At 42.5% G+C, this 13,929-nt stretch overlaps 1 protein-coding gene across 1 annotated transcript in view; it reads left to right on the top strand.

The window, feature by feature from the left end:
• The first annotated feature begins 1,715 nt into the window (after positions 1 to 1,715).
• LOC140106460 (uncharacterized) overlaps positions 1,716 to 13,929 on the top strand; it is a 30,689-nt gene continuing 18,475 nt past the window's right edge. The window contains exons 1-5 of the mRNA XM_072130905.1: positions 1,716 to 1,997; positions 7,878 to 8,051; positions 8,134 to 8,316; positions 8,396 to 8,513; positions 10,197 to 11,158. Of these exons, the coding sequence (XP_071987006.1) occupies positions 7,932 to 8,051; positions 8,134 to 8,316; positions 8,396 to 8,513; positions 10,197 to 11,158 (1,383 nt within the window). The 5' untranslated portion in view covers positions 1,716 to 1,997; positions 7,878 to 7,931. The remainder of the gene's footprint in view (positions 1,998 to 7,877; positions 8,052 to 8,133; positions 8,317 to 8,395; positions 8,514 to 10,196; positions 11,159 to 13,929) is intronic.

Here is a 13,929-nt window from a genome sequence, read left to right as displayed (position 1 = left end):
CCTCTCCTCACTATCTCCTCCTCATAGACTGCCCCTGGTGCCCCCTCCTCACTATCTCCTCCTCATAGACTGCCCCTGGTGCCCCCTCCTCATAGACTGCCCCTGGTGCCCCCTCCTCACTATCTCCTCCTCATAGACTGCCCCTGGTGCCCCCTCCTCACTATCTCCTCCTCATAGACTGCCCCTGGTGCCCCCTCCTCACTATCTCCTCCTCATAGACTGCCCCTGGTGCCCCTCCTCACTATCTCCTCCTCATAGACTGCCCCTGGTGCCCCCTCCTCACTATCTCCTCCTCATAGACTGCCCCTGGTGCCCCCTCCTCACTATCTCCTCCTCATAGACTGCCCCTGGTGCCCCCTCCTCACTATCTCCCCCTCATAGACTGCCCCTGGTGCCCCCTCCTCACTATCTTCTCCTCATAGACTGCCCCTGGTGCCCCTCCTCACTATCTCCTCCTCATAGACTGCCCCTGGTGCCCCCTCCTCACTATCTTCTCCTCATAGACTGCCCCTGGTGCCCCCTCCTCACTATCTCCTCCTCATAGACTGCCCCTGGTGCCCCCTCCTCACTATCTCCCCCTCATAGACTGCCCCTGGTGCCCCCTCCTCACTATCTCCCCCTCATAGACTGCCCCTGGTGCCCCCTCCTCACTATCTCCTCCTCATAGACTGCCCCTGGTGCCCCCTCCTCACTATCTCCTCCTCATAGACTGCCCCTGGTGCCCCCTCCTCACTATCTCCTCCTCATAGACTGCCCCTGGTGCCCCCTCCTCATAGACTGCCCCTGGTGCCCCCTCCTCACTATCTCCTCCTCATAGACTGCCCCTGGTGCCCCCTCCTCACTATCTCCTCCTCATAGACTGCCCCTGGTGCCCCCTCCTCACTATCTCCTCCTCATAGACTGCCCCTGGTGCCCCTCCTCACTATCTCCTCCTCATAGACTGCCCCTGGTGCCCCCTCCTCACTATCTCCTCCTCATAGACTGCCCCTGGTGCCCCCTCCTCACTATCTCCTCCTCATAGACTGCCCCTGGTGCCCCCTCCTCACTATCTCCCCCTCATAGACTGCCCCTGGTGCCCCCTCCTCACTATCTTCTCCTCATAGACTGCCCCTGGTGCCCCTCCTCACTATCTCCTCCTCATAGACTGCCCCTGGTGCCCCCTCCTCACTATCTTCTCCTCATAGACTGCCCCTGGTGCCCCCTCCTCACTATCTCCTCCTCATAGACTGCCCCTGGTGCCCCTCCTCACTATCTCCTCCTCATAGACTGCCCCTGGTGCCCCCTCCTCACTATCTTCTCCTCATAGACTGCCCCTGGTGCCCCCTCCTCACTATCTCCTCCTCATAGACTGCCCCTGGTGCCCCCTCCTCACTATCTTCTCCTCATAGACTGCCCCTGGTGCCCCCTCCTCACTATCTCCTCCTCATAGACTGCCCCTGGTGCCCCTCCTCACTATCTCCTCCTCATAGACTGCCCCTGGTGCCCCCTCCTCACTATCTTCTCCTCATAGACTGCCCCTGGTGCCCCCTCCTCACTATCTCCTCCTCATAGACTGCCCCTGGTGCCCCCTCCTCACTATCTCCCCCTCATAGACTGCCCCTGGTGCCCTCTCCTCACTATCTCCTCCTCATAGACTGCCCCTGGTGCCCCTCCTCACTATCTCCTCCTCATAGACTGCCCCTGGTGCCCCCTCCTGTGATGGGAGATCATTGGCAGCTCGCGTGTAAGGCGCAAATAGTGCACGACATCCCCAACTATTCCTCATGAGGACACCCGCCCTTTACATCCAGATCATGTGACCCGCTCGCCTCTGGCTCAGGATTATTGCGCTGCTCACCGGCAGGGGGCGCCACAGTCTATAGGAAGACAAGAGAACTGACGAAGGGGAAGAGGGAGAAGAACATCCGGGGGAGACCTGGAGGAGACATTGCTGAGGCTGAGGGGTGACAGCTGTGCTGCTATACATGGCTGCTACAGGAGGAGGTCTAGTGCCATGTGTAGGTGTGCTGTAGTCTAGTGTCCTATTACTGCTCTTTATACACTGCTGTGCTATGTATATATATTACTATACAGGAGGAGTATACACTGCTGTACTATGTATATATATTACTATACAGGAGGAGTATACACTGCTGTACTATGTATATATATTACTATACAGGAGGAGTATACACTGCTGTACTATGTATATATATTACTATACAGGAGGAGTATACACTGCTGTGCTATGTATATATATTACTATACAGGAGGAGTATACACTGCTGTACTATGTATATATATTACTATACAGGAGGAGTATACACTGCTGGGCTATGTATATATATTACTATACAGGAGGAGTATACACTGCTGGGCTATGTATATATATTACTATACAGGAGGAGTATACACTGCTGGGCTATGTATATATATTACTATACAGGAGGAGTATACACTGCTGGGCTATGTATATATATTACTATACAGGAGGAGTATACACTGCTGTACTATGTATATATATTACTATACAGGAGGAGTATACACTGCTGGGCTATGTATATATATTACTATACAGGAGGAGTATACACTGCTGTACTATGTATATATATTACTATACAGGAGGAGTATACACTGCTGGGCTATGTATATATATTACTATACAGGAGGAGTATACACTGCTGGGCTATGTATATATATTACTATACAGGAGGAGTATACACTGCTGGGCTATGTATATATATTACTATACAGGAGGAGTATACACTGCTGTACTATGTATATATATTACTATACAGGAGGAGTATACACTGCTGGGCTATGTATATATATTACTATACAGGAGGAGTATACACTGCTGTGCTATGTATATATATTACTATACAGGAGGAGTATACACTGCTGGGCTATGTATATATATTACTATACAGGAGGAGTATACACTGCTGGGCTATGTATATATATTACTATACAGGAGGAGTATACACTGCTGTACTATGTATATATATTACTATACAGGAGGAGTATACACTGCTGGGCTATGTATATATATTACTATACAGGAGGAGTATACACTGCTGGGCTATGTATATATATTACTATACAGGAGGAGTATACACTGCTGGGCTATGTATATATATTACTATACAGGAGGAGTATACACTGCTGTGCTATGTATATATATTACTATACAGGAGGAGTATACACTGCTGGGCTATGTATATATATTACTATACAGGAGGAGTATACACTGCTGTGCTATGTATATATATTACTATACAGGAGGAGTATACACTGCTGGGCTATGTATATATATTACTATACAGGAGGAGTATACACTGCTGTGCTATGTATATATATTACTATACAGGAGGAGTATACACTGCTGGGCTATTCATATATATTACTATACAGGAGGAGTATACACTGCTGGGCTATGTATATATATTACTATACAGGAGGAGTATACACTGCTGGGCTATGTATATATATTACTATACAGGAGGAGTATACACTGCTGTGCTATGTATATATATTACTATACAGGAGGAGTATACACTGCTGGGCTATGTATATATATTACTATACAGGAGGAGTATACACTGCTGTGCTATGTATATATATTACTATACAGGAGGAGTATACACTGCTGTGCTATGTATATATATTACTATACAGGAGGAGTATACACTGCTGTGCTATGTATATATATTACTATACAGGAGGAGTATACACTGCTGGGCTATGTATATATATTACTATACAGGAGGAGTATACACTGCTGTGCTATGTATATATATTACTATACAGGAGGAGTATACACTGCTGTACTATGTATATATATTACTATACAGGAGGAGTATACACTGCTGGGCTATGTATATATATTACTATACAGGAGGAGTATACACTGCTGTGCTATGTATATATATTACTATACAGGAGGAGTATACACTGCTGGGCTATGTATATATATTACTATACAGGAGGAGTATACACTGCTGGGCTATGTATATATATTACTATACAGGAGGAGTATACACTGCTGGGCTATGTATATATATTACTATACAGGAGGAGTATACACTGCTGTACTATGTATATATATTACTATACAGGAGGAGTATACACTGCTGTACTATGTATATATATTACTATACAGGAGGAGTATACACTGCTGGGCTATGTATATATATTACTATACAGGAGGAGTATACACTGCTGGGCTATGTATATATATTACTATACAGGAGGAGTATACACTGCTGTACTATGTATATATATTACTATACAGGAGGAGTATACACTGCTGGGCTATGTATATATATTACTATACAGGAGGAGTATACACTGCTGTACTATGTATATATATTACTATACAGGAGGAGTATACACTGCTGGGCTATGTATATATATTACTATACAGGAGGAGTATACACTGCTGGGCTATGTATATATATTACTATACAGGAGGAGTATACACTGCTGTACTATGTATATATATTACTATACAGGAGGAGTATACACTGCTGTACTATGTATATATATATTACTATACAGGAGGAGTATACACTGCTGGGCTATGTATATATATTACTATACAGGAGGAGTATACACTGCTGGGCTATGTATATATATTACTATACAGGAGGAGTATACACTGCTGGGCTATGTATATATATTACTATACAGGAGGAGTATACACTGCTGTGCTATGTATATATATATATTACTATACAGGAGGAGTATACACTGCTGTACTATGTATATATATATTACTATACAGGAGGAGTATACACTGCTGGGCTATGTATATATATTACTATACAGGAGGAGTATACACTGCTGTGCTATGTATATATATTACTATACAGGAGGAGTATACACTGCTGGGCTATGTATATATATTACTATACAGGAGGAGTATACACTGCTGTGCTATGTATATATATTACTATACAGGAGGAGTATACACTGCTGTACTATGTATATATATATATTACTATACAGGAGGAGTATACACTGCTGTACTATGTATATATATTACTATACAGGAGGAGTATACACTGCTGTACTATGTATATATATTACTATACAGGAGGAGTATACACTGCTGGGCTATGTATATATATTACTATACAGGAGGAGTATACACTGCTGGGCTATGTATATATATTACTATACAGGAGGAGTATACACTGCTGGGCTATGTATATATATTACTATACAGGAGGAGTATACACTGCTGTGCTATGTATATATATTACTATACAGGAGGAGTATACACTGCTGGGCTATGTATATATATTACTATACAGGAGGAGTATACACTGCTGGGCTATGTATATATATTACTATACAGGAGGAGTATACACTGCTGTACTATGTATATATATTACTATACAGGAGGAGTATACACTGCTGGGCTATGTATATATATTACTATACAGGAGGAGTATACACTGCTGGGCTATGTATATATATTACTATACAGGAGGAGTATACACTGCTGTGCTATGTATATATATTACTATACAGGAGGAGTATACACTGCTGGGCTATGTATATATATTACTATACAGGAGGAGTATACACTGCTGGGCTATGTATATATATTACTATACAGGAGGAGTATACACTGCTGTGCTATGTATATATATTACTATACAGGAGGAGTATACACTGCTGTACTATGTATATATATTACTATACAGGAGGAGTATACACTGCTGTGCTATGTATATATATTACTATACAGGAGGAGTATACACTGCTGTACTATGTATATATATTACTATACAGGATGAGTATACACTGCTGTGCTATGTATATATATTACTATACTGGAGGAGTATACACTGCTGTGCTATGTATATATATTACTATACAGGAGGAGTATACACTGCTGGGCTATGTATATATATTACTATACAGGAGGAGTATACACTGCTGTGCTATGTATATATATTACTATACAGGAGGAGTATACACTGCTGTACTATGTATATATATATATTACTATACAGGAGGAGTATACACTGCTGTGCTATGTATATATATTACTATACAGGAGGAGTATACACTGCTGGGCTATGTATATATATATTACTATACAGGAGGAGTATACACTGCTGTACTATGTATATATATATTACTATACAGGAGGAGTATACACTGCTGTACTATGTATATATATTACTATACAGGAGGAGTATACACTGCTGTACTATGTATATATATATATTACTATACAGGAGGAGTATACACTGCTGTGCTATGTATATATATTACTATACAGGAGGAGTATACACTGCTGTACTATGTATATATATATATTACTATACAGGAGGAGTATACACTGCTGTGCTATGTATATATATTACTATACAGGAGGAGTATACACTGCTGTGCTATGTATATATATTACTATACAGGAGGAGTATACACTGCTGGGCTATGTATATATATTACTATACAGGAGGAGTATACACTGCTGTACTATGTATATATATTACTATACAGGAGGAGTATACACTGCTGGGCTATGTATATATATTACTATACAGGAGGAGTATACACTGCTGGGCTATGTATATATATTACTATACAGGAGGAGTATACACTGCTGGGCTATGTATATATATTACTATACAGGAGGAGTATACACTGCTGGGCTATGTATATATATTACTATACAGGAGGAGTATACACTGCTGGGCTATGTATATATATTACTATACAGGAGGAGTATACACTGCTGTGCTATGTATATATATTACTATACAGGAGGAGTATACACTGCTGGGCTATGTATATATATTACTATACAGGAGGAGTATACACTGCTGGGCTATGTATATATATTACTACAATGAGGCTCCATTAGTCTCAGGGGTGCTGTTTCTATAAATATACTCTGTATCACACATGTAGAGTAGATTATGGGGTGTTATAGGATGCCGTGGAGTATCCGCACTAGAAGACAATGGGTGACCGGCCTGGATCTAGCCTTTCATATTATGTTACAATACAGGGATGATGGAGCGTTCCGTCTTCCGGTTATGACAATACAGAAGGCGCAGACTTTAAGGAGGGGAAGCCCTTACTACGGGTCTGCCATGGTGTATGATGATGTGTGTTGTCTCTGTATTGCTTTATATTTTCTTTTTTCTTTTTTTTGGTGAATTGTCATGTCACTGGGGAATTCCTGTAACTAACAGTTGTTAAAGTAAAGCTCTAACAAGAAGACCTGCGCTTTGGGCATTTCCCACCTATTGTTCCTAGTCTTTATTAGCATTTTTTCCTTTTTAGTTCTCACGCACTCACTGCACCCTCTCAAGCACCTGGATCCGCCATGAGCCTAAATGTTGCGCCAGCTTGAACTCCAGAGGCTGAGCGGCATCAGAGACCCTGCACCATGGCCTGCACCCGACACTGCAGGGAACTTTAAAGCCCCGCCAGCCTGCACCCCCTATCTGGTGAGGCTCAGCGGAGATCCTGTATCACTGGCACATCGAGGCACACCTCCCCCATCTTAGAGTACCTACATCCACTGGCACCAAAGTGTACGGCGCCGTTAGGCCATTGCCGTGTATGGGGGACGTATATACGCCATATAGTTTAAGAGCAGGGAAGAGAAGAGAAAGGAAATAAATATTAGGCGTAACTAAACACTCAGAGCGCATGGGGAAGGGTTGGGCAGTTTCGGGTGGATGGTACCCTGGGACCCAGTGGATCACTCCCTCAGACTACATTCACACGAACGTACCGGGGACGTAAATATGGCCTGCAAACGTGTAACATTATGCACGGACACTATGTACTTTCGGAATCTATAAAGTAATATTGTATCATAATATTTGTATGAATAATATAATCCGGTTTCCTCTTTTTTTTAGGTCTCATGAAGACGTCGGGTGTCCTGCCTTAGTCATTTCAGTGACAGGAAGAGAATGGATGAATTCCAGGGTCTCCTGATTGAATCGCTGAAGGTAGAGAAGAGTGACAGGAGTCACATCCCTAAGATTATATTAAACCTGACCCTAGAGATCATCTGTGTGCTTACTGGGGAGGTGAGGCATCCGGGGATTTATGTCCGGGTTGGTCCTGGGAATGTACAGAGTAACGTTTACCATAGTCTCTGTCTATACACAGGATTACATTGTAGTAAAGAAGACATCTGGGGAAGGTGTAAGGTCTAGTGGCTGCCCTTGTACGTCAGGATGGAGCACGGCACAGAGCCCCATCATTGAGCCTCCACTTCTGTCACATGAAAAATACAATCCGCACAAGATCTTAGACATCACCAACAAGATAATAGAGCTGCTGAGCGGAGAGGTGAGTGCTGCAGGGAATGCTGGGACATTATACAAGGGGTGATGTGTCTGGGTGATGACTGTATCATTGTGTGTCTCAGGTCCCTATAAGGTGTCAGGACGTCACTGTCCATTTTTCCCTGGAGGAGTGGGACTACATAGAAGGACACAAGGAGCAGTACAAGGACGTCGTGAAGGAGGACCACCAGCCCCTCACAGGTAAAGTAACTACCGGTAGCAGTTATAAGAATTACATGCATAACAACATTACAATAAACATCATGCCGGATACATCAGGAGGCTTCTTCACCAGGAACTAACCTACCTGAACATTCACAGGCTATAGCACATGCGCAGTGCCCACTCTGCTGCCGTTCCATGTCCCATTGGCATGGAGGTGGCATAAGGGGGGAACTAATCGCAATTGCTGGTGGTTTGCAAGTAATTGAGTTTATTTAAGAGCTTGTCGACAATACATTTAATCTCCGCTGATGTTTCTACAATTGGATTCAAGACAAAACATTTACTAGATCCATGCTTAAACTGCCCTCTAACTATCTCTGACTGGCCAGCTTGAGATCGTTGAGAAATATTAACTTTTCCCCGCTCAATAAATTAAGATGTAATGTGGCCCCTAATATTTTCATTGAATCATTGTACAGTTTTATTTACTCTTATGTAGGGATTGGTTACATACTGAATACAGTTAATAGGTATTTTGTTGAATTGAGCTAAAGGGAACCCAAATTGTTTTTATAATAAAACTGGCCTTTTCCAAAAAAAAAAAAAAAAAAGTATAGTTGAATGAGAGTTTACCTTTCTCTCTGCAGAGCTGTGTCCGATGGGAGTGACCATTGGGAAATTATTCTCCCCCTCTTTTGGTCTCTGTTTCATCAGGAGCAGTTTACATGGTTCCCTTTAAGTATATTAGTCCAGCCCCAAAAACATGTAAAAATGAATTGCCCACCCCTGGCTTAAAAGATGGCCAAAATATCCCGCCACAGGCTTTCCACTGTGATGCTTCTCCCCAACTCTTCAAAATAGTTTGGTTGGACAGACAGGTAAATACAAGGTGATACAGAAGGTAAAGCCCTGATAACGTTTTCTTTTTTTTTTGGTAGAAATAAAAAACCAATATAATAAAACTTGGAGGCAATTTTTCCTTATTCCATCCTGAAAAACATAATTGCATATTTTCCAATAAATCCTATATAAATTTGGTGTTATTTGGAGCGCACACTGAAAGCCGCACATACAGAGCCCGAAAGAAAATGGCGCAAATTCATTTTTTTTGGGTGGGGGACCAATTTCAGCACATCTCTACAACGAGATAGGGAGTGGAAAAGGGCTTTGGGGTTAAAGATCACTAATAAGTTCCTCTAACTTTTGATAAATAATAATAATAATGTCACCCAATCGAAAGTGCTGGACCGCCTCCCCTACCACCACAAGAGCTGTCACTTGTGTTTTATAGGTGTATAATGATTAAAATTGAGTATATTTCATAGACATAAAAGAAACCAATAAGGTTTTGTTAAAATAGGTTTTTCTGGGCTTGTACTGTCCTGTTGTTTTTAGTTTTAGCTCCAACAAGTCTGGAATCACTTCCTACATCTGGTACTAGAAGCAGCTTCTCGGGGAATGGAGGAGGTGTCCCTTCTGAGATTTTCATTTTGCGGTTTCAGGACCTTTTGGAGGTTCTGAAATGGCTTTTGTGTACATGTGTATTGAGAGCAGTCACCGATGTATCAGGATTTCTTGGGTGACAGTAATTGATGGATGGTTTGGGTGTACATGGGCCCCCTAGAAGGCTTGGGCCCCGGGCTGCCACCCAAACCACCTATATAATAATCAGTGCATCAATAGCAGTAATCAATTCTGAAATATCTTTTTTACTCACAGATCCCACAGAGGCTACAAAAGTATCTGAAGCCTCTTGCACTCCTATTTCTTCATCACCTTCTACAAGGCATGACCAAAGTAGTGTCAGAAATTTCCAGACTTCTAAATGCATGTCGTCGGGTGAACCTAAGATCAAGGACTGCATCATGGAACCAACGTTATCTGAACCAGAACATCTTGACAATCTCACGGTCCCTATGCACACAGATAGTGTCCCACCCGTCCCTTCTGTTCATATTAAGGAGGAACAAGTCTCTTTAAATGAGGAAACTTTAACAGACTCGAAAAATCAGACTCCAGATCTGTCTACACATATCAAGGGGGAACTATGGGACGAGCGAAATGGTTCAGAAATGTATACGCCGATACAACAATATTCATCAGATGATATAGAATTGTTTGTCTCCTATGAAGAAAAACCCTTCACGAGTAATGACGTTGATCTAACCCCCAGTCCTACCGAGTACTTGTCCTCTTCATCACTGGACCTAACAAGTGAACAATCCGTGGATAAGCCGTATACCTGCGTTGAGTGTGGGAAATGTTTTAAACTTAAGTCCTACCTTAGCGCACACCAGAGACAACATACGGGTGAGAAACCATACTCCTGCCTCGAATGTGGGAAATGCTTTAGCAGAATGTCAAATCTCGCAAACCACAAGAAAGTTCACACAGGAGAAAAGCCATTTTCCTGCTCGGAATGTGGGAAAAGTTTTGCCAGGAACTCAAATCTTGTTGTCCACCAAAGGGTCCACACAGGGGAAAAACCATATTCTTGCTTGGAGTGTGGGAAATGTTTCTTTAGTAATTCCTATCTGGTTGTTCATCAGAGAATTCACACAGGAGAGAGGCCGTATTCTTGTCCCGAATGCTTAAAAAGTTTTATCAGCAGTTCTGAACTGTTGAAGCATCAGAAAAATCACAGGAGAAACAATATTCTCAAAGATTCAAAGTTTTTGATATGATTGTAGAGCAAAGAACTTCCCAAGTAATTTATGTTAAGTTTTTTTTTCGCCCGACATGGATGGCAGAATCAGGATTAGAACAATATGTAATGGTTAAAGAGGTTGTCCGAGACAAAAAAAAAAACATTGGTGGCCGGGAGGGTTCTGCTTAAAAAAATAAACACTTACCTCTGCGGTCCCTCCAGCGTCCCGCGCTGCTATCTCTCTAGTCTGTACCCCATATAAACAAATGGGCGCAGAGGCTGCCAGCCATGGTGGCCGCCACACCTGTGGACTGTGCCCCTGTTTGTTTATAGGGGGCACGGACCGGAAGTCTGGCAGAGACCACGGAGGTAAGTAAATATTTATTTTTACTCCCGGCCACCAATGTTGTTTTTTTACGGCTCGGACAACCCCTTTAATTTGGCTCCGTTCATATTTCTGTTCACTTATTTTGTGCTTAAACCAGATGTGGTCATCACACACACAACAGGTGCAAGTCTTTCCTGTGTATAGTCACTAGACCTGTTCAATGTGTTCCACCACACCTGGTTTTGGTACAAAATAACTGAAGACCTAAGGCTGCCTTCACCCTGCCATAGTGGGGACTTAGATACAGCTGCAAGTTTGCGGCTGCATATACGTCCCCATAAACGGCAATAGGCACCCGGCGACGGTAGGCCTGTGTGGCACCGTAACCTCACCATACAAGGGTTCTATCTATCTCTCCCCTTTTGTACAGCCGTGCATCCCTATGGAAAGGGGAGGGGTGAGCGGCGCTCCTCCCATTTACCCGCCCAGCCGCATCTGTGTGAATGCAGCCTAACAGAGATGTGAAAATGGAGAGTGGAAAATTATTTCTTCCTCTTGAAGGAAGGAGAAAAACTATTTGACTCTTATCTGAACTTTAAAGGAGCTTTCCACTTTTCAATAAATATCTTCCATTAGATATATCTCTGCATGTACCTGTGTCTTTCCCTGTTCTCGCCATGCTGCCCTCTGTGTGTGTGTGTGTGTGTGTGTGTGTGTGTGTGTATATACACAGCTTCCTCTCTCGCGCTCCTTCAGTCCATCCTTATGGCGTCTCCCACTGTGCCTCTTCCGTCTCACTGACAGACACAGGGAGAGGGGAGGGAGCAGGATGAGTCATAACTCTCCCTATTCATCATTGCTCAGACATGTAAACAAAGATCTACAGAGAGTTTGCAGGCAGCACTAGTAAGTAAATAGCTGGACTGCTGAATCACTTGATGACCATCCAGGGATTATTATTAAAGCAATAAAGGCATATGCACACTTGATGTAAAAGAGTGGCCAACCCCTTTAATCTTCTGACAGTGTGGGGTAAACAAGTATTTGATACACTGGTGCTTTTACAATTTTTATCATAGGTAGACTTCAAATGTGAGACAGAATCTTGGAAAAAAAACTATTATTTTTAAATAATAAATTAGCATTTTATTGAATGGAATAATTATTTGATGCAATCGTAAAAATGAACAATATTTGGTACAGAAACTTTTGCACTTAATGAGATCAGATGCTTCCTGTAGCTCTTCATTAAGTTTGCACACACACTGCAGCAGGGATTTTGGCCCAATCCTCCATACAGACTGTGGCTGAGCAACATTGATTTTTTTGATTTTATATTGAGTTCAGGTCTGGAGATTGACTAGGCCTGAACCTACCATCTCAACCTAGAAAATGTTTCCAACCCGCCATTGGTTCACGGTTGGGACCGTGGTCCTGGCTGGCTTCAGGTCATTGACCAATTCCTCCTGGCTAGTTTTGGATTCCTGACCTTTCTCAATCATCATCATCATCATGCAAGATCTTGCCAAGGAAGATTTGCGCCGACACCTGGCCAAGCGGCTTTCTTGTTATCCTGCAGCCCATCCCAGCCTAGCGCAGGTCCACAATTTTGTCCCTAGTGAACAGTTAGGACATGGGGGGGGGACATTTATCTTTGGTTGGTGCTTATTTTGTTTACCAAAGTAAAGAGAAAAAAACTATTTGAATAAAAGATTAAATGCAGGCAGTTCCCTACACCTGAGAACACCTGACTTACATACGACCCCTAGTTACATACGGATCTCTGGATGTTGGTAATTTACTGTACTTTATCCTTGGGCTACAGTGATCAGCTATAACAGTTATCACAGGCGTCTGTAATGAAGATTTATTGTTACTCCTGATTCTTATGACAATCCAACATTTTTATAATCCAATTGTCACAGAGGCCAAAAAAGTTCTGGCTGGGATTACAATGATAAAATATACAGTTCCGACTTACATACAAACTCAACTTAAGAACAAACCTACAGAACCTCTCCTGTACGTAACCCGGGGACTGCCTGTAAATGTTTTCCTTGACCAATCATAATAATAATCCAATAGTTACTAAATAGTAAGTGTGTGTGTATATATATATATATATATATACATACACATTGAAGAAGGGAGAAGGTTTGTGATGATATATACACTTACACTGCAGAGCGGTGGGGGGTATGTGGCCATTTTTATCCTGCAGGGTAGATAATATACAACACATAAGCCCCTCCGTTGCTGCAGGATAGTGTACATATGCCACATACCTACCCACCCCCACTTATTATACAGCGATTAAAATCAGGCGGCAGGAGTAACTGCTGAATAATAGAACGGAGGGGTTTTAGCTCTCGCCTGCCGCTCACTGCCAGCAGGGGACACACTACCCCTCCCTTTTTATAATGAGCACCAGACCTTGGATAGGTTGTCCCAATGAAACTTCCCGATTATGCCATAAA

The sequence above is a fragment of the Engystomops pustulosus genome, chromosome 11 (assembly GCF_040894005.1).
Source record: "Engystomops pustulosus chromosome 11, aEngPut4.maternal, whole genome shotgun sequence".
NCBI classification, from domain to species: Eukaryota; Metazoa; Chordata; class Amphibia; order Anura; family Leptodactylidae; genus Engystomops; species Engystomops pustulosus.
Note: the sequence above shows the minus strand (reverse complement) of the source record. Positions and strands in the feature narration are given on the sequence as shown.